Source organism: Pan troglodytes, chromosome X (genome assembly GCF_028858775.2).
Source record: "Pan troglodytes isolate AG18354 chromosome X, NHGRI_mPanTro3-v2.0_pri, whole genome shotgun sequence".
NCBI lineage: Eukaryota > Metazoa > Chordata > Mammalia > Primates > Hominidae > Pan > Pan troglodytes.
The window spans coordinates 133,648,869-133,670,428 of NC_072421.2; the positions used below are offsets into that span (position 1 = coordinate 133,648,869).

At 43.2% G+C, this 21,560-nt stretch overlaps 2 protein-coding genes across 26 annotated transcripts in view; one reads left to right on the forward strand and one right to left on the reverse strand.

Moving 5' to 3' along the window:
* The window catches only part of FHL1 (four and a half LIM domains 1), a 64,633-nt gene extending 62,502 nt beyond the window's left edge, over positions 1–2,131 (forward strand). For 13 of the 20 annotated variants that reach the window (XM_063804109.1, XM_063804116.1, XM_016944250.4 and 10 more), the window contains one exon: positions 648–2,131. In XM_063804109.1, the coding sequence (XP_063660179.1) occupies positions 648–802 (155 nt within the window). In that variant the 3' untranslated portion in view covers positions 803–2,131. Of the gene's footprint in view, positions 1–14; positions 215–647 lie in introns of all 20 variants that reach the window. The other 7 variants (XM_063804104.1, XM_016944241.4, XM_063804103.1 and 4 more) reach the window with 1 other exon arrangement.
* A 1,861-nt stretch (positions 2,132–3,992) lies between these two features.
* Positions 3,993–21,560, reverse strand: part of MAP7D3 (MAP7 domain containing 3) — a 38,496-nt gene continuing 20,928 nt past the window's right edge. The window contains exons 10-19 of one of the 6 annotated variants that reach the window (XM_063804101.1): positions 21,173–21,381; positions 19,407–19,479; positions 18,065–18,212; positions 16,686–16,790; positions 15,604–15,657; positions 13,160–13,253; positions 11,528–11,726; positions 10,357–10,435; positions 10,164–10,261; positions 3,993–5,792 (exon numbers count right to left, since the gene is read on the reverse strand). In XM_063804101.1, coding sequence (XP_063660171.1) covers positions 10,196–10,261; positions 10,357–10,435; positions 11,528–11,726; positions 13,160–13,253; positions 15,604–15,657; positions 16,686–16,790; positions 18,065–18,212; positions 19,407–19,479; positions 21,173–21,381 — 1,027 coding nt within the window. In that variant the 3' untranslated portion in view covers positions 3,993–5,792; positions 10,164–10,195. Of the gene's footprint in view, positions 5,793–9,006; positions 9,258–10,163; positions 10,262–10,356; positions 10,436–11,527; positions 11,727–13,159; positions 13,254–15,603; positions 15,658–16,685; positions 16,791–18,064; positions 18,213–19,406; positions 19,543–21,172; positions 21,382–21,560 lie in introns of those variants that run through there. The other 5 variants (XM_016944257.3, XM_016944259.4, XM_016944256.4 and 2 more) reach the window with 5 other exon arrangements.

Genomic DNA, 21,560 nt, shown 5'->3' on the forward strand with positions numbered 1-21,560 from the left:
TTTGCCATCCTCAGGGAAAAGGACTGTGTCAAGAGTGAGCCACCCAGTCTCTAAAGCTAGGAAGCCCCCAGTGTGCCACGGGAAACGCTTGCCTCTCACCCTGTTTCCCAGCGCCAACCTCCGGGGCAGGCATCCGGGTGGAGAGAGGACTTGTCCCTCGTGGGTGGTGGTTCTTTATAGAAAAAATCGAAGCTTAGCAGCTCCTCGAGGCCCGGTAAGTGCACACCCCACGAACAGCCCAAGTTTGCCTCCTGGTGGCCACTTTGATGTCATGGCCCTGACCTAAATCAAAGAAACTGGTTATGCTGGGAGGTCGGTGCGCGTCACAGGGCAATAGCGTGGTGGCATGGGAACGTGGGGTCTTTACATCAGGGAAGCCCTTGGCCGGGCTCCAGCATCTTCTCAGGTCCTTGAGAGCCACAGCAGGGTTGCGGCGGCATGGGGGACAATGGCGGCGTGGGGGACTGTGCACGATGGAGTGGAGGAGGGGGTCTGGGAGCCAGGCAGACCTGGCTCTTGCGTGCTTGTCGGTCTGTGAGTGGGGCAGGTCGTCATTTTATCTCTCTGAATCGTGGTTTCCTCACCTGTATTCATTCAGCTGTTTCTCTTGTTTTCTTTTCTTTTCTTTTCTTTTTTTTTTCCCCCAGGGTTTGGTAAAGGCTCCAGTGTGGTGGCCTATGAAGGACAATCCTGGCACGACTACTGCTTCCACTGCAAAAAATGCTCCGTGAATCTGGCCAACAAGCGCTTTGTTTTCCACCAGGAGCAAGTGTATTGCCCCGACTGTGCCAAAAAGCTGTAAACTGACAGGGGCTCCTGTCCTGTAAAATGGCATTTGAATCTCGTTCTTTGTGTCCTTACTTTCTGCCCTATACCATCAATAGGGGAAGAGTGGTCCTTCCCTTCTTTAAAGTTCTCCTTCCGTCTTTTCTCCCATTTTACAGTATTACTCAAATAAGGGCACACAGTGATCATATTAGCATTTAGCAAAAAGCAGCCCTGCAGCAAAGTGAATTTCTGTCCGGCTGCAATTTAAAAATGAAAACTTAGGTAGATTGACTCTTCTGCATGTTTCTCATAGAGCAGAAAAGTGCTAATCATTTAGCCACTTAGTGATGTAAGCAAGAAGCATAGGAGATAAAACCCCCACTGAGATGCCTCTCATGCCTCAGCTGGGACCCACCGTGTAGACACACGACATGCAAGAGTTGCAGCGGCTGCTCCAACTCACTGCTCACCCTCTTCTGTGAGCAGGAAAAGAACCCTACTGACATGCATGGTTTAACTTCCTCATCAGAACTCTGCCCTTCCTTCTGTTCTTTTGTGCTTTCAAATAACTAACACGAATTTCCAGAAAATTAACATTTGAACTTAGCTGTAATTCTAAACTGACCTTTCCCCGTACTAACGTTTGGTTTCCCCGTGTGGCATGTTTTCTGAGCGTTCCTACTTTAAAGCATGGAACATGCAGGTGATTTGGGAAGTGTAGAAAGACCTGAGAAAACGAGCCTGTTTCAGAGGAACATCGTCACAACGAATACTTCTGGAAGCTTAACAAAACTAACCCTGCTGTCCTTTTTATTGTTTTTAATTAATATTTTTGTTTTAATTGATAGCAAAATAGTTTATGGGTTTGGAAACTTGCATGAAAATATTTTAGCCCCCTCAGATGTTCCTGCAGTGCTGAAATTCATCCTACAGAAGTAACCGCAAAACTCTAGAGGGGGAGTTGAGCAGGCGCCAGGGCTGTCATCAACATGGATATGACATTTCACAACAGTGACTAGTTGAATCCCTTGTAACGTAGTAGTTGTCTGCTCTTTGTCCATGTGTTAATGAGGACTGCAAAGTCCCTTCTGTTGTGATTCCTAGGACTTTTCCTCAAGAGGAAATCTGGATTTCCACCTACCGCTTACCTGAAATGCAGGATCACCTACTTACTGTATTCTACATTATTATATGACATAGTATAATGAGACAATATCAAAAGTAAACATGTAATGACAATACATACTAACATTCTTGTAGGAGTGGTTAGAGAAGCTGATGCCTCATTTCTACATTCTGTCATTAGCTATTATCATCTAACGTTTCAGTGTATCCTTACAGAAATAAAGCAGCATATGAATAACCTGCCTCCTGTCTTTTCATTCTGCCTGGTGGAATCGCTATAAGGTGATACTCCTAATCCAGAAACCTAAATGACTTATTTTCCTTCCAGGATATACTCACTTTAGTGCAGGCGCACAGAACATAGGAATTATAAACAAACCTGTAAAAACCACACTTGATTGATAAATAATTAAAAACAAACAGAAACCACTCTGACCTAAAATAGTATTTCCCAGATTTTCACATCCCTGAAAAAGAAAACGATGAATTGGTTTGATTTGGCCAGGGGATTAGGGAGGGAATCCCTGATGAAGCATGGCACTGAGAAGCCATCTTGGTCCCTGTTTGTTGGGTGCTTCCTCGGTGCGCCTTTCCCCTTGTGCCCTCTGGAGCCTGGGGTCCAGGTTGAACGTGACCATCTCAACTGCGGCTGCCTCCACCTGCCAGCTGAATGACACCCTCGCTCCTTCTTGTGGATGTGGCTCACTAAGGAAGCTGCCCATCTGGGCCCATGCACTTCAGTTAGTTAGGGGGAACATGCAAGGATGCCGTGGGCAGAGGCAGGGGGTTGGCCTGGCATTGAGGCTCCCCAGTTGCCGCTGCTTCTAGACTAGCACCACACACCAGTGTCTTTTGTTCACCTCTGAGGCTCGTGTTCTTGGGTCATCCAACCTGCCCACACCCATGTGGCCCTTACGGCACAGCACAAGAGGCCCCATGCGACAGGTGTCTGCTGCACTCTCCTGGTGGAAGAGGCTTCAGACCATAAGGGCCCCTTGTCAAACTACAAGCAGAACTGGGTGGGAGGAGAGGGTGTTAGTCTTAACTGGGCCACATGCTGAGGGTGATAAAAGCAAAGGGCAGAAGCCCTTTGGTGCTAACGTTTGCCTTCTGAGAAGGGAACTGAACCTGTCAGCAAGAAACCATGAGCACTTTTAGGAATGTGGCCCATCCCCTTGTGTGTGTTTCCTTACAGAAATTAGCCATGAAAACCTTGAAACCAATGAAGTCTGTCCAGTCATGTGGGGCCCCAGGGACAATGAGGCTGGCTCAGGGGATGGGGAGTGGCTGCCCTCACTGCTCCCAAGGGAGTGGGCTGAGTTCCTGAGGCTGCAGCAAGGAAAGAAGCCCCACGGGGAGAGGGGGGAGAAGACAGGCCTGGGATGGAGAGGGGGCCCCACCTGCCTTCACTAAGGGCTTTGGCCCCGGCTTATGCTCTCGATCCATTTCGGCTGAGCCCTGGGCCTTCAGCATCCAGACGCATGCTCTCCTTCCTACCCACGTGCTCTTTCCCATTCCGGAACTCCTCCTCACTGCGACAGTTCCTTTCCCTCCAGTCCTCGGTCCACCCTCCTTCTCAGCCCCTTCCCACCCTAATGCCCCTCCGCATCTGCCCTAGATTCTATGGTTTGCACTTCACTCGTTTCCCTCCTCACTCCTGTTATCCCTTTGCCCTTCTAGCCTGCTTGGCCTGCAAAACCTGAGTGGATGGCTCGAGCTCTGCTGAGGAAAAGCACCCTGGCCTAAAATTCCCCGTCCCACTACTCTGCCACTTGGCCCAAAGTCCCAAGACCACCTCCACCACCTTCCTCACCCGGGAGACTGAGGTCTATCCGGAGTCAGCTTCTAACTATTGCTTGCTTCGTGATGCCTGCCTGCCGTTCACACTTCAGCATCTTGTGAAGCACCTACACGCATCACAGCTGACACGCACCATCGCTCCCGTTTCCCAGATGAGAAAACAGGTTAAGAAGCTTGCCTAAGGTCACACAGCTAATAAGTGACAAGCCACACCCTAGACATACCTCTAGCATATCACTCATGACACTAAATTGTCGTAAAAAATAGACACATCACAATAAAACCATCGTGCACAGTGCTCAGTACTTAGAAGGCATTTGTTTGTTGAATATGCGATTTTAAGAGTGACACCCCTAAGGCTCAGGAGAAATGAGGGTAAATTTCCCCTTAACAAACAATTTGTCAGCAGAGAAACATTTTCTCCCTCATAATTAATGGGATCAGAATATCAAGAACCTCTCCGCTTGTGGTTAACAGGGTGGGCTCTGGCACCAGGCTACCAGGGTTCAAATCCTGGCTGCTCTGCCACTTTGTAGTCATGAGACTGTGGGCAAGTTAACCTCTCTGAGCTTGATCCTTCACCTGTGAGACGTAAAATTTCTACTTTGCAGAATCCCATGTGGGAGACATAATGCAGGTGCTTAGTGAGGGGACTGGCACCCAGTAAACACACTAAATGCCAACAAACATTTCATTCCCAGCACCAAAGACACTGCTCTGGTGTCTGTGACATACCCTGCAAGCCTCAAGACAGTATGTCCACTCCCAAAGCAGTGCGGGGTGTTGGTTTGAGGGACAAACTTGGGTTTGAATATCAGCTCTGCCTCTTTCCAGCTGTGTGACCTGGAACAAATGCTGCTCTCCACAAATTTCAGTGTCCTCATAGGCATAAATGAATACCCACACCTCATAGAGTTGTTGTGAGCATTGAAAATGCCTGGCTGGGCACGGTGGCTCATGCCTGTAATCCCAGCACTTTGGGAGGCTGAGGCGGGCAGATCACCTGAGGTCAGGAGTTCGAGACCAGCCTGGCCAACATGGTGAAACCCTGTCTCTACTAAAAATACACAAATTAGCCAAGTGTTGTGGTGTGTGCCTGTAGTCCCAGCTACTCAGGAGGCTGAGGCAGATGAACCCCTTAAACCTGGGAGGCAGAGGTTGCAGTGAGTCAAGATCACGCCACTGCATTCCAGCCTGGGCAACAGAGTGAGACTCCATCTCAAAAAAACAAACAAAAAGAAAATGCCTATCAAGTACCTTGCATATTGCACATGTAAACCTAACTGCAATGATTACAATACAGTTGGGGAAATTAGAATCAGATGGGTGCCTAGGACCCATCTGGAAACACTGTAACTGGACTGGTAAGGAGACCAAAGGCAAGGAGGCTGTTTCGGGGCCTGTTTTGACCAACCAGGCCGGCCAGGCACTGGAGGGGTGGGGTCACTGAAAATGACAGGGAATTGCCCCGACATGATAAAATGTCACGCACAGTCCGCCTCCACGCTCTGGCTCCTTGGCCATCGCTGCTGTTTTATGCCTCCTGATCCCTCTTGCTCTGGCTCCAAGGAGTTAGAGGTGTTTGAGAACAGTGGAGTCTCAAAACTGAAAAGGCTGCAGAGATTGTAGCACAGCCCCCTCATTTGACAGACAAGGAACAGGGATCAGAGAAGAGCAACAACGTGCACAATGTCACACGTGAGCTAGCAGCCCTCTCAGCTGGGTTCAGGTCTTCAGGGGCCTGTCTGGCATTCTTTATGGTATTTCACACTGCATTCTTGTGGTTTTTAGGGATTGGAGCTGTTAAAAAACTTCATTCCACATGCAGTGTCCACAATGACACAGGCGTAGAAAATGCGCTGATCTGCAGAATCTGCTGGTAGAGGCCAGGGGTCTGTCCCTCTGGGTAGAGGATACCAGGAAGGGAAATGCGAGGCAGCAATGCGTGAGGGGAAAGCTAGGTCAGTGTCCATCACCTTGGCCTTGTAAACAGGAACATCCTGGTAGACAGTTTCAATGGATGGATCAACAGGACCTGGCGCCAGACTTGGCAGTGAAGAGTTTCCAGCTCAGATGAGACACAAGGAGGAATGGGATTTCTGGAATTTGACAGGAATGGGATGTGTCTAGTTTGTGCTGATTTAAAAGTATATAGAATGCTCTAGCATGTTCAATGGGGAATGGCTACCATCATTCTCATAAGCACCAGACCCCAAAGACTTGGGATAAACAAGGACCTTGCCTTATCAAAAACAAAACCTAGTAAAGCAGAGGTCCCCAACCCTTGGGCCATGGACTGGTGCTGGTCTGTGACCTGTTAGGAACTGGGTCACAGAGCAGGAGGTGAGTGGCAGGAGAGCAAATCTTCATCTGTATTTACTGTGGCTCCCCATCACTTGCATTGTTGCCTGAGCTCGGCCTCCTGTCAGAGCAGTGGTGGCATTAGATTCTCATAGAAGTGAGAACCCTATTGTGAACCACACATGTGAGGGATCTAGGTTGTGTGCTTCTCATGAGAGTCTAATGTCTGACGGTCTGTCACTGTCTCCCATCACCCCCAGATGGGACCGTCTAGTTGCAGGAAAACAAGCTCAGGGCTCCCACTGATTCTACATTATGGTGAGTTGTATAATTACTTCATTATATATTACAATGTAATAATAGAAATGAAGTGCACAATAAATGTAATGCACTTGAGTCATCCTAAAACCACCACACCATCCCCACCAAAGGTTCATGGAAAAATTGTCTTCCACAAAACCAGTTCCTGGTGCCAAAAAGGTTGGGGACTGCTGGAGTAAAGCATGACTTAAGATTGGAAACTAAACACTCACAGGCAGATCAGAACATTTGTTTTGCCACTCACAGTAACAGTGATGTCATTAAGAGATGAGTATAAAAGAGCACAATTAACTGCCCAGACTTTTCAAAGCAAGAGGGTTTTCCTCATCCAAGGTGAGCACCGAATGTGAGAATTAAAGGGGCGAGGGGAGGAGGGAAAGGGGAGTGACTGCTTAAAGGACACAGATTTTCTTTTCAGGGTGATGAAAATGTTCCAGAACTAGACAGTGGGGATAGCTGCACAGCCTTGTGAATATACACTTTAAAATGGTTACTTTTAGGTTATATGATTTTTATTAGGATTAAAAAAAAGCAAGATCAGCACCATAAAAAAGGGCAAGAAAGAAAAAACAAAATATTTTTTTTTTAAAAATCAAAAGATACTGCAGTAATAAGCCTCAACTTATACAACAGAACCATCACAGGGAAGAGTAACAAGCACTGAAATAGTTGCAGGAAGACAACCAGAGCTTGAAAACTCACATCTAGGCTGGGTGTGGTGGCTCATGCCTGTAATCCCAGCACTTTTGGAAGCTGAGGCAGGAAGATCACTTGAGGCCAGGAGTGCAAGACCAGCCTAGGCAACATAGCAAGACCCTATCTCTAAAAAAAAAAAAAAGAAAAGAAAAAAAGAGAAGAAGAAAGAAGAAAGAAGACGAAGAGAAAAAAAAAAAAAAGCCAGGTATGGTGCCATGACTGTGGTCCCAGCTACTCAGGAGGCTAAGGTGGGAGGATTGCATGAACCTCAGAGTTTGAGGCTGCAGTGAGCTATGATCGTGCCACTGTACTCCAGCCTTGGCCACAGAGTGAGACCTTGTCTCTAAAACAAACAAACAAACAAAAAAACTCACATCTTTCTATTCCAGCAGTGGAACTCTGCCAAATCACCAACTGGATGAAGAGGGAAATCAGGGGATTTGATCCCTGTTCATTCAATTTGCTGGCTGCCTGTGTTCATAGCTCAGCCAACAATTGGTGTTGCCTTTATACCACCACCAGTACACTTTTTTTAGTATTATAATGAAAAAACTCTTGTTTTATCTGCAAAGTTTATTTTATATAGCACACATTTATATGGAACTGTAACAGTGTTTCAACACAAGACATTTGTGCAGAAAAATAACAGAAACTCTTTTGTTAGGATGATTGTCTCTGTTTTATACATGAAAGAGCTAGTATATAAAAATAGTTTTTAAACCAAAGGTAACCTTCTCTATTCTATATCAAAAGTACAATACTCTGAGTGGCAAAGAACCAGGGAATCTGAAAGAATTACCTCCTTTTACTAATCCAAGACTGGCAGCCAAAAGGAACACTGGCCTGCTTCAGACTATTTACGATTCAACACTGAAAACTCATTAGGAGAATTAATCTGCATTTGAATTTTATGGAATCATATACTGTGTGTGCATACATACGTGTATGTACATCTGTGTGCATTTCTGTGTGCCCATCACGCGAACTCACTGGCAGCCAGTGGCTAGAGAAAGGCAAGCAAATTTTGGTTGTATCTCAAGCCTGAGTGTATACTCAACGACAGAACTGGAGAGTACAGGCAGAAAAGTACTTTAAACATTTAGAGGAATTAAACATACCCCACGGGACAACAGCCATGTACTCCTTTATGTACACAATAAAAATAATATATGTTTCTGTAGATAAACACCAATATGTCCTTCAAAAGGAAACACTGACAAGAGCATGAAAGGTGCTGACTGTTCCAAGATGGGGCTTTACAGGACTCCCAGCATTTCAGGTTATTAGTGCCTGTGTACTCACTGGCACAGATGGGTAGAGTTAAAAATATACATATATCATAGTAAAATACAATTTGCTGGATTTTGCAACCTTTGGTATTTTTATATTAGAAACAATCTGACAGCTCTTGTGAGCGATCCTGCGGCCCTTGCATAATCTATTATGTTCTCTACAAGATCAACTGTGAGTTTTTAGCTGTCAAAATTGTCACTGGTACACAGAAAAAGCATTACTTGGCTGGGTGCAGTGGCTCACACCTGTAATCCCAACACTTTGGGAGGCCAAGACGGGTGGATCTCTTGAGGCCAGGATTTCGAGACCAGCCTGGTGAACACGGTAAAACCCTATCTCTACTAAAATACAAAAAATTTAGCCAGGTGTGGTGGCACATGCCTGTAATCCCAGCTACTGGGGAGGCTGAGACAGGAGAATTGCTTGAGATGAGGAGGCGGAGGTTGCAGTGAGCCGAGATTGCGCCACTGTACTGCAGCCTGGGCGACAGGGCAAGACTCCGTCTCAAAAAAAAAAAAAAAGAAAAAAGAAAAAGAAAAAGAAAAAGCATTACTTTAAGATTTCAAATATATACTGAAAGAGAATTAGTTCTGCAATCAGATTCTTCTAGAAACTCCACAGTTACAGTTTCAGGAAAGCATCCTTGATGCACTCACTCCAGCAAACACATTGGTGGGACAACACAAGAATGAGAGACAATGATGATTTTCCAAAGAAAACAAAAACCACTCTTTACTTAGAACTCTTGCTTAGACACAAGAGAACAAGATGACTTTAACATCTGAGATATACATCAAAGTGGCCTTTTGACAGTTTCTTTCAATTTTTCGGTGTCACTTCCTTTACCAGGTTCAAGTCAGAAGCAGAAAAATTTGAGGACTGATGGGCCCAGGAGTTGAGTTATCCAGAGTGGAAGATGTATTCATCTCCCAGGCTGAGTAAGGTTTACATATCTGACCAGAGGGAAAAGTAAAAGAAAGATCAGTAGAGAAGATGCTAGTCTCACAGCAACTTGTCCCTGGCCTCCCTTCAGGGCACACGCCCAGGACTCTCAGCAGCCCCTCTGGAGTTGCTGACACACTGGTCCTATAAATGTCCTTCACTTCCCCAGTCCCCAACCAGGCCCAAGGTGCTTCTCAATTTCAAAGAGAACTTCTCAAGGAAAGAAAAACAAGAGGCTTCTGGTTTTGGAAACAGGTTGAGGCTTATTCCGAAGACCTCCCTAATCTTCTGCCCTAAGCAACTGTCTGTGTGCTTGCCAAGCAACCAGCAGACCAGGAGCTCAGAGGAGTCTGAGATGCAAGCTTGAAAAGATCTTTTTTTTTTTTTTGAGACAGAGTCTTGTTCTGTCACCCAGGCTAGAGTGCAGTGGCAGGATCTCGGCTCACTGCAACCTCCGCCTCCTGGGTTCAAGTGATTCTCCTGCCTCAGCCTCCAAAGTAGCCGGGATTACAGGCATGCATTACCACACCCGGCTAATTTTTGTATTTTTAGTAGAGACAGGGTTTCACCATGTTGGCCAGGCTGGTCTCAAACTCCTGACCTCAAGTGATCTGCCCGCCTTGGCCTCCCAAAGTGCTGGGATTACAGGCGTAAGCCACTGCACCTGGCCAGAACTTATTTTTTATATCCGGCCTGAAATGTGGGACATAAAAATTAGAATCAAGTCATCTACTCTCTACTCTCTCAAAACCAACTTAATGGAAGACTCTCACATCATTCCTGCAGACCCACAACTGTCTTCTCCTTCTCTTCCAAAGCTATATGGTGCAAAGACTGCCCTGGAATGGCTAGAAGGAGGGGAGCGGGTTCAGGGTCAATTGCCTTTCAAGAAAAAGGTAGATGAGATGAGGACTTACCCAAATGAGGAGAAACAGGTTTGCTTCTTCTCTTATTGTCTAAAGGTGTCTGAGGACTTTGGCAAGATGTCATGGAATCCTTCAGATTTTGTTTGTGCCTGTCAGGAGAAAAATGTGACAAAGATAGTTCTGTGTGACTTACAATGTTGGTGATCTTGTCACAGATACGCTGCTGCTCATAATTCATACTAACAGAGGATCTGCTGGTGGTGTTGGTTTCATCCGCCTTTCTGGTTTTCGTTGTGTGACTGGTCATTCTTTTGGAAGATGGTCTGGAAAGAGACAGTTTGGTTAGAATCCCAATTATTCCCAAACCAAGGCTCTGGCCTAAAAGAAGCTTTGTCCTTTAATTAACTTCTAAGAAATGCCTTGGAATTAAAAAACATTTCAGAATCATAGAACAGGATGACTGAAAGGAACCCTAGAGATCACAGGACACACTGATTTTCAAACTGTATTCCAGAAAGCCCTAGGTCCCACGGAAGCACCAGGAGTAGGAGCAGCTAAGCACGCAGGACTCCAGAAACCATGCCCCTCCCTTAGATTGGTCAAGGATGCGGCCAGTGAGGTGTAGTAACAGAACTGGTACAGGTCCTCTAGCTCTAATGCTCCTTCCACATCATCACACCTCTCAGCAGACTCCTGTTCCTGTGGGCCTTGCAGGTGAATGTCTTCTTAGGCAATTGCCCATGTAGCATTCCTTTCCATGAATCAGTTCCTGCTCTCCTGACCTAACTTTTGACCTTGTTTCCTTACATTGACAATGAGCATATTATGGCCGGGTGTGGTGGCTTATGCCTGTAATCCCAGCACTTTGGGAGGCCGAGGTGGGCAGATCACTTGAGCCAAGGAGGTTCAAGACCAGCCTGGCCAACATGGTGAAACCTCAACTCTTAAAAAAAAATGAAAAATAAAAAAATAATAAAATGAGGATATTACTGTCACACTCACAGTTGTGATGATAATTGAAATAGGTAATATAAAATGCCTGGTATATAGCAATCACTCAATAAATGTCTCCTTGCCCAACTTTATGAGATAACATTAACCAATGTGAACAAAAGTAAAGTTTGGAGCCAGATGTATCTGGAATTGAATTTGGGCTCTGCCCTTTAATAGCAGGATATTGGGCAAATAAAGCCCCTAGCCTCTCTGACCCTCAGTCTCCTTGTCTTTATACATGGGGATGATGATCCTTACCTAGCAAGGCTGTTGTGGGGATGAGTTTATTTCCGTTAAGTCAAATATGTGACATGGTGTTTGGTACAAACTAAGAGCACAAGAGATCATATTTATCTAGCATTCTAAGATTGTCAATCATAATCCTGCCAAGTTTATTTAGATAAGCTGGCTAAGTGACTCACCTTGAAACTACTTCCTGTATTGAAGTGTCTTTCATGCTTTTTTGTCTGAAGTTTTTCAAATCGCCATTAAAATATGTTTTTGGCTCTTTACGGACCTGGCTGGTACCATCTTCTAGAAATACCAGCTTGTGTGTCATTTTCTTGGCATTGTTGAACGGCATTTTACATTTGGTAGGTGAGCCTGTGCCATTTAGAATGGCTAGGAAAAAAAATTACACAATTAAATATGGAGTTTCAATAAAGAATTCAAGAAAAAGTGAAGGCTATGATCCTGATGGGATGGGGAGTGGGTACTGCCTGCCTGAAGGCAGGAAGAGTCAAGCAGCAGTACTCCTGGGAGGCAGGCCCAGCAGTCACAGAGTTTCCCAAGCCATGTCCCAGGCCACTGCTCAGCACACACACTCACCCTGCCCTTGAGGCACCAAGAGGCTACGTTTAAGGAATCTGTCCTTTTTCCTTTGCTAGGAAAGAATAATGACCAGAGATAAGACTGCTCCAGATTTTCACCCCTCCCCTGATCACTCACCTAGACAATTCTGTTTGTGCATTTCGTCTTACCTCTAATTTTTTTTTTTTTTTTTGAGACGGGAGTCTCGCTCTGTTGCCCAGGCTGGAGTGCAGTGGCACGATCTCCACTCACTGCAAGCTCCACCTCCAGAGTTCACGCCATTCTCCTGCCTCAGCTTCCCAAGTAGCTGGGACTACAGGCGCCCGCCACCACGCCTGGCTAATTTTTTGTATTTTTAGTAGAGACGGGGTTTCACCGTGTTAGCCAGGATGGTCTCGATTTCCTGACCTCGTGATCTGCCCACCTCGGCCTCCCAAAGTGCTGGGATTACAGGCGTGAGCCACCGCCCTGCCTCATCTTACCTCTAATATTACCTTCTATCTTCGGCTTTCCTCAATGCCCTAAGGCAGACTGAGGGGCTCTTACTGCTATGTTCTCATTGTATTTTCACCAAACTTCCTTCAACCCAATCATCTTGTGGCAGTATTATGGTTTGCTCATATGTTTGTCTTCCCACTGGCTATGGCTCCTTCAAGCTGAGGCCATGTCTTTTCACCCCTTCATCCCCAGCACCTAGTAGAGGACCTGACTTTCCTGTTCAACATCCACTGGCAGGAAAAATATGGACAAATAGTGTTTTCTCAAATGGCAATTACTGCTACTACAAAGTGGTTCCTACTTGTAAGGGAGTCAATGATACATTTGAGAAAGCATTCTTATTATGACACGGTTTCAATTTTTCTTAATGAAGTGGAAAGTGGAATTCCACCTGTGGTCAATCATGGATGCCTTGAGGAGCTGAGCTATGAAATGCTGGCAATCCTCACATTCAACTGAGAAAGAACTGCTGTCTACAGTCCATTAGCATGGTCTTTAAAATAATAAGCAGCAGCAGCTGATATTTATTGAGAGTTTATGTGTGAGACACTGTTTTTAGCATTACATGGATTTACCTCACTGAAATCTCATATCCACTCTAGGAAAAGGACATTAGCTCCCCCTTTTTCAGATGGGAAAAACTCAGCACAGAAAGGTTAAGTGACCTGCCCAAAGCCACACAGCTCAAAAGCAGAGGAGCCCCTGGATATGAACCTAAGCAGTCTAGCTCCTAAATGGTGACTAACCTGATGGAAACATTTCATTCAATGAGTCCTTGTCGCTTTCTTCGTTGTCAGCCTCAGCCTCTTCATATATGTCATGGCTGGATGTTTCTGTGACCTACGATTAAAAAAGGAAATCTTGATTATGCCTAATATTCAATCATCCTGGTTTAGAATTTCAACAAAGTCTGACTTCAAAGCTGGACTGATGGCTAATTTTTGTCATTTCAACGAAAAGGTAAAAAAAAATAACCTCTTTTAACTGGCCCCAAGAATCTACAGGGGATAGGGACAGGTGCCCGTAGCTGCGTCTTTTAGCTAGGAAGACATTCAAGAATGAAAGATTTCCCTGGGCAGGAGCCAAGGGAATATAACTTTGGGTTGGCATTTGTTCTCTGCCTGCTCAGAACCTTAACTAAGGTGGGATGGGACTAGTCAGTGAATAGCTAAAAAGTTTTGACTGCTGTTATTATTTTTTTTTGGGGGGAGGGGGGAGGACAAAGCCTCACTCTGTTGCCCAAGATGGAGTGGAGTGGCACGATCATAGCTCACTGCAGCCTCAGACTTTTGGACTCGAGTGATCCTCCCGTCTCAGCCTCCCAAGTAGCTGGGACTATAGGCATGTGCCAACACACCTGGCTAATTTTTAAACTGTTTTATAGAGACAAGGTCTCACTGTGTTGTTCAGGCTGGTCTTGAGCTCCTGGGCTCAAGAGATCCTCCTGCCTTGGCCTCCCAAAGTGCTGGGATTACCGGCGTGAGCCACCGCACCCAGCCTTTGGTTGCTGCTTGAGGGAAAACTCCCAATGAGTTGAATGAACTTTGACATGATGACTCCCAGCACTTTTTGAAAATGGCATTTCTACTCTAAATTCTCATGTCATTTAATGCAAATGACCACAACTGGGTAATTACAAACAGACAAAATATCAGTCTTGTAGCATAGAATGTAAAAAGCACAGAATCTGGAGGAAAAAGGCCTTGAATACATGTGCTCCATCAAAAGACATGACATTGGGGTAAGCAAATAATGATGAAACAGACCACAAAGACACTCACCATAAGGGAAAAAATGATAAATTTGAACTTGTTAAAATGAAGAACTTCTGTCTGGTTCATCAATAGACATTAGGAGAGTGTGAGGCAAACTATGGCATGGAAGAAGATACCTGCAATATATATATCCAAAGGACTCCTAACCAGTGTAGGTAAAAATACCTACAATTCAATCAGAAAAAGGCAGGTGACAAAATAGGAAAATGGGCAAATGACTTGAAAAGGTACTTCACCAAAGCAAATCTCCAACAGGCCACTAAGCATTTATGAAAAGGTGCCTAACTTCATTAGTCATCAGAAAATACTGGTAAATTCAAGAACATTAAAATCAGAATGCAGGGTGCGGTGGCTCAAGCCTGCAATCCCAGCACTTTGGGTGGCTGAAGCGGGTGGATCACTTGAGCCCAGGAGTTCAAGGCCAGCCTAGACAACATGGCAAAATCCTGTTTCTACAAAAAAATAAATAAATAAAAAATAAAAAATTAGCCAGGTGTGGTGGCATGCACCTGTAGTCTCAGCTACTTGGAAGGGTGAGATGGGTGGATTGCTTGAGCTTGGGAGGTGGAGGCTGCAGTGAGCCATGATTGCGCCACTGTGTTCCTGCCTGGGTGACAGAGCAAGACTCTTATCTCAAAAAAAAAAAAAAAAAAAAAAAAAAAGCTTCTATCCAGAAGAGGACAACATTAAGAAAAGATAAACTGGCTGGGCATGGTGGCTCACACCTGTAATCCTAGCACTTTGGGAGGCTAAGGCAGGTGGATAACCTAAGGTCAGGATTTCGAGACCAGTCTGGCCAACATGTTGAAACCCTGTCTCTAATAGTAATACAAAAATAGCTAGGCATGGTGGTGCATGCCTGTAATCCCAGTTACTCAGGAGGCTGAGGCAGGAGAATCACTTGAACCCAGGAGGTGGAGGTTGCAGTGAGCCGAGATCACACCACTACACTCTAGCCTGGGTGACAGAGCGGGACTCTGTCTCAAAAAAAAAAAAAAAGAGAGAAATGATCAGCCTTTGAGGTGATGGATTTGCTAATTATCCTGATTTGATCATTACACATTGTATACAAAAAAAAAAAGAAAAAAAGAAAAAGAAAAGATAAGCTGTAAACTGGGAGAAGGTATCTGCAACACATAACCAAAAAAGAAGCAGTATCTATAACATTTAAAGAACTACAATGAGACAAATCAACCCAAAAGTCTTGGGCAAAAGATAAAAAAAAAACATTTCACACAAAAGAAACATGAGAGCTAACTAAAGATATGAAAACATGGTCAACCTTGTTGATAATCAGGGAAATGCAAATGTAATACTTTATTTCATTACCACCAGATTGGGTAAAGTGAAAAACTCGGCAATAATGTGAAACAAGAGGCATTCTTATACACTGCTGGTAGGAGTATGGAGACTACCTTTGAGGCATTCACATCTGTCTTTCTTGTCCGCTTCATAATTTCTTCTATTCTCTATTTAAAGGAAAATAAAAATTCAAACATGAAAACAGATTAGAAACCAAACAGTTGTCCTAAAGGAGTTGATTATCCCCATTTCACAGAGGTGCACAATGGCAGTGATTGCTCCAAAACCACAAATATTACCAACAAAAGGCTTACGGTGGCAGTTGAGTCCCCTATCCCAATCCCAGTTTCAGCTATAAAATGCCCTGAATGATGACCGCTGTATTTGTTATAACACAAACATTCAAATGACAACATCTCACTCCTAATTTTGCATATGCAGAAATTCATTAGACTAAGCATATATTATTGCAAACCAATTAGAGCTTTTAACATAATTTTAGTCTTTAGTCTTCAGCTGATTCCTGAAGCCAATGTTAATGAAAATAATACATCTCAATGATGCCACACTGTTTTGTGTTAATGAAGAGAGAAGATAGGAGGTGGAGGAGAAATATATTTCTAGGGAAGGACAGGAATTCTCTCTCCTGTGCACACTTCTTTCCCTGCAGTGAGGAGAGTTGCAGCTCCCTGGCCCCCTCAAGGTGACCAATCTACTACCAGATAGGCCTTGCAGCAACTCAGCCTGGACCAGGGCTGCAGATGAGCTCACATGTGGCCCTACCTTAAAAATAGCCTGCACCTTGGCCTCTCAAAGAGGCCTGCAGTTTCTGCTTCTCCCCATGTAGTTGCTGCAATTTCCAGCCAGTTTAGAAGAAAGTCTTAACTTCTACCAACCCCTACCATGACTGGAGTCCTTCTGCTCAGAGAAGTTTTGTTACCAGAGGTTTGATATAGTGAGGCATCACTGTAATGGCCAATGGCCACCAAGGGTCCATGAGAGGGAGGCATGATCAGTAAGAGGACAGCCCTCTATGTAGGAGAAGTCAGATCCTTGGATAAGGAAGAGAATTGAGTGGGAAAACCACCAGGAACTAGTATATATCAGATTTGTGATTTTTAAAAACATGCTGATATCAGGTGCCCAACATTGTTTTAAACACAGAATCAAGTCCCCCCAAACAGAGAGCGAGTACCTTTTTCCTTTCTAACCGTTCTTGTAAATTTTGTAACATAATTCTCTCGTGTTCTTTCTTGCGTTTGTCAGCTTCCTCTTGAGCTTTTATTTTGGCGTCCCCTTTCTAGGAAATTTGCATAAAAATATCATTCAATCTCAAGATACCTGAGTGACATCAGAGAACTCTAGTTTAAAAATTTCAATGGTAAATGTTATCTAGTATAACAAAAGAGTGTAACCTTTTGAATGAGGGTTCCTATATCATGATATTTGCGGATTGTCAATTTTCAAAGCACTAGTTAGAATGCACAAAGCTAGGCTAAATGTTATCCTGAGGATTCAGGACCACAGGGTCATTGTTATGAACATCACACCATCCTAATTCAAAGTATGTGACTGTGGAGCTATCCATTAACACAGTAACAGGAGCCAACAGCCTGACATTTCTCAAAAGCACTGAGAGGATTCTTGAAGGCACCCTCCTGAGAAATGCAAGCATAAACAATCATATATAAAACATATGACCAATGCTGGTGAATAATACACTAAAAACTGGAAATATAAATTGGGCTATGGTAATAATTCAAACTGAGTATAGTCTGAGCTCAGTTTGGGCATTTATTTACCCAGTGACTTGACTTTAGATAGATGAGACATTCTTCAGTTAATGATTTTAAACTTGTAGAAGTATGTATGGTTTATCTTATCTGTTACAGGGGTGTAAGGTCCAGTTGATGGAGTTGTATATGGTACCACAGAATGCAAGATGGGGGAAACCAATGTAGGATGTGGAATCTGTTAAAGCAATTTGGATTTCAAATTAAGGACTACTAATCTACAATTTGCTGTTTTCTGCTTATTTCACCAGGAAAACATTCTATGGTTTTCTGAGGGTGGCTGACAATGACCTGCAGTGGTACTGGGTAATAGAGACTGTAACATAAAAATGCAGCCAGAGGTTGGGCGCAGTGGCTTACACCTGTAATCCCAGCACTTTGGGAAGCTGAGGCGGGCGGATCACCTGAGGTCAGGAGTTCAAGACCAGCCTGGCCAACATGGTAAAACCCCATCTCTACAAAAAATACAAAACTGAGCTGAGCGTGGTGTCAGACGCCTGTAATCCCAGCTACTTGGGAGGCTGAGGCAGGAGAATGGCTTGAACCTGGGAGGCAGAGGTTGCAGTGAGCCAAGATTGTGCCATTGCACTCCAGCCTGGCTGAGAAGAGTGAAACTCCATCTCAAAATTAATAAATAAATAAATAAATAAAATAAAAAATAAAATGCAGCCAGAGAATCTGCTCATGTCTTCTTTCTCAGAGACAGAGATTTTTGCTCTGGGTTCCATCTGAACTTTATAATCTGGTTCTCATCCCCTGATAAAGTGTCAAGTCAGCAAACCTGCAGTGGTGCTTCCTGGTCTTCCTGATCCAGCCATCCTTTCTTCTTTTTAGTCTCCTTTTGTTGCTGCCCATCTTTGAGTTTCAAGTGGTCTTCTGCTTGGCCTCCAACTGCTTCCTTTGCCACGTCTTTTGATTTCTTAATGACCCTGAGAGTATTTAAATAATTGTTAGTATTTATCTTGATTGCTATCATACTCAGCTTGCACTAGTATGTGAGTTTTTATAGTGAAACTTCCTGTGTATAGTAATATAATTTATATCCACACCAGAGTCACTACATCTTCTGTGTTGTTACTATATAGGAATTACACAATTCCACCCCTTTTTAAAGAGAAAAACTAGCCCTCGGGAGCAGAAAAATATTTCAATCAAGTAATAGATTACTTTGCTTGTTAAAAAACACACATACATGAGAGGAACTCATTCCTTAACTGTCTTTGAGACATGACATCCCCTAAAAGGCCTTCTTTACACGTGCTCACACCCAATCTCTCATGGGGATAACAGAGATAATTTAGAGGAGAGTCTGGTGGTTCCCTAGTATTCAGCACTTTCAAATGCTAAATCAGCTCTGTTTATATGAAGCAATGAATAATATTCTTCAAGTTAGAGTTTTTTTTGTAATTCATAATATTCCCTTCTTTTTCCCAAGCCCATATAAGCATATGGAAAATGTGTGATTATTTCAAATAACACTAAATACTTAAAAGCAAATTCAGTACTGTTGTTATTCCCTGCAGCCAGTGGACAGAGGTTTACATTATAAGGCCCGACATAAAATAGGCCTCAAGATGGAGGAACAAGAAACCTTTGCTAGAATTTGAATGCACACAACTGTACATGAGATTTGCTGCCCACAAAGGAAATCCTTCTAGCAATGACTCACTGGCCTGATGAGATACAGGTGTCACAAAGATCACAGGAAAAGTAAAACATGAGTAAGTATAATTTTCAGGTTTAAAAATCCTGATGTTACAAGTCTTTTAAATAAAGGGCTGACACTAGTGAACACGAACTGATCTGTTCTTATATACCACTCTGGTGCTGAGAGATCAAATCCTGAATGTGAGTTTGGTCTCTGTGCATCCTCCTAGCACACCTTAATGGCACATGATGTATGGAGGCTAAAAAGGACTGTGCCATTTATCCACATACCAGGGTCCTTAGCCATTTACAAGGGCTTGAAATGCTTCCTATGCAGGCAATGAGGCACTTCTGATCCTCACTGAAGAAAGTCAATTGTTCTTTGAGAATTTATAACTTGAGGGTAAAATTTTGACTTTCAAAAATTTGGGCCCCACTCAAGATTTATAGTGTAGGAAGGAAGACTTTGTGCTGACCTTCGCTGCATTTCTTCCCGTTGTCTTTCTTCTTCCTCTTTTTCTCTTTGTTCACGAGCAAGGCGGCGCAATTCTGTCAAAATTTTTGTTGCCGCCTCGGCATTCATAATACCTGCAGTACTCTTATTACTAGACTCTAGTTTAAATAAATATGTGCAACAGTTAAGAGAGCTAATCAACTCTCACTCCAACAAAGAAGTGCAACACAATCCAAAACATTAAAATATATATATATGTGCGTAGTCCAAAATTTATAAATCACAAGCAAACTATAGGTGATTATCTAACAGATTTTGTTCAAACTGCACCCCCAACAACAGCAGAAGCATTTTGTTTCTTTTTAACACCTACTTGTTCCAAAATGAAATAATGTACTTCTACTTTCGTTTTAGTGGTTTTGAGATAACTGAATCAACTGACCCCATGGGAAAAGAGTAAGAAATACTGAATATAGAGGAAGACAAGCTTATGCTCCGTCCAAACGAAGGGTACAAATATCTTAAATACTCAAACAAATATGTATCTGGTATACATTTGAGATCTGTGCATCATTTTTACTATATGATTACTATTTAGCTAAACCTTGATAATAGTGTATACATTTGGTTGATCATAGAGTAGCTAACTGTAGATAACAAAACCAAGACTATCAGTAAAATAAGGTGAGTACACAGAGGCATATTATGATATTTTGGTCTATATAACTACTAATTTATTTTAAATAAATCATATGAAAATGAGAAGACATATCAGGAATGAATAATCTGTAATTAAAAGATTGTTTCTGTTACAAAAAATTCACTGTGGAATTCCCTAAAAAAGCAAAATTCCCCAGTGTGTTTTTGAAATTAAGTAATGTCCATGGGTATTAAGAATGCACATAACAGGCAAAATAGCAATATGGCACTTTCAGGAATACTACACAAATCAAGGGACACCACATTATGGCCTATATATAGAAACGAACCTAAATCTTAGGAAAAACCTGCTCATCCACGAGTGGATGTGCTCTCTCCAAGAACCATCACTATCAGAGCTAGAAGGGATCTCAGGAATCACCTAGACCAAACCTCTCATCCGACCTATGCTTTTTTTTTGATACGGGGTCTCGCTCTCTCATCCAGACTAGAGTGTAAAGGCACTATCACGGCTCACTGCAGCCTCCACCTCCTGGTCTCAGGCAATCCTCCTACCTCAGCCTCCCTACTAGCTGGGACTACAGATGTGTACCACCTTAAGCTAGGTGGTTATGGTATAATATGGCTTACTCTTATCCTCAACCCCCTAACCGAATATATAGCCTACCCTTTCCACATCGGGCTAATTTTTGTGTGTGTGTGTGTGTGTGTGTGTATATATATATATATATATATATATATTTTTTTTTTTTTTAGAAACAGGGGTCTCTCTCCTATGTTGCCTGGGCTGGTCTCAAACTACTTGGCTCAAGCAATCCTTCACCTCAGCCTCCCAAAGTGCTGGGATTATAGGCGTGAGCTACCATGCTTGGCCAGACCTATGCTTTTAAAAGCAGTTCCAAAAATGGATTTTTCAAAACAAAGGGGTGAGAAGAAAGCTTTGGCAAGGACAAACAAACAGAGAAGATACATTCCAATGTACCAGAGATTGGTTAGATTCTCTCTTTCTAAAAGGAAAATAATTCCCTAAAGTTCTCTCAATTGGGGAATAAAATGAAGTGAACCTTTCCCAGAATACAGTAAGATTTTCTGTGTTGCTAAGATAAACTTCTTAGTGAAAGAACTTACCTTCATAGATCATATGCCTTTGGCTCAAAGCCTCACATCTGTTAGTGGTTTTAGAAACTGTTTCTTTTTTCTTTTTGACAATACTTGATGCACTTTGCACAGACAGGGTGTGTTGAATAGGCATTATTTTATAAGGAAAAGAAGTCTGTGGTGACTGTTTTGAAATAAGTGGTAATGGTGATGGAGGGCAGTTCTTTTGGATTTGCCTGCTGAGAAAAAGTAATACACATTTGCTAATTAATTTTCAGTGTACAATTTCATAAAATATAAGATGCTATTATGAGATGACATTATAATCAGGGAATTTTTCTGAAAAGTAAATCCCTTTTTACAGGCTTTTTTCCCTTTACATTTGTGTTACCATGCATACTATATTATTTCACTCATC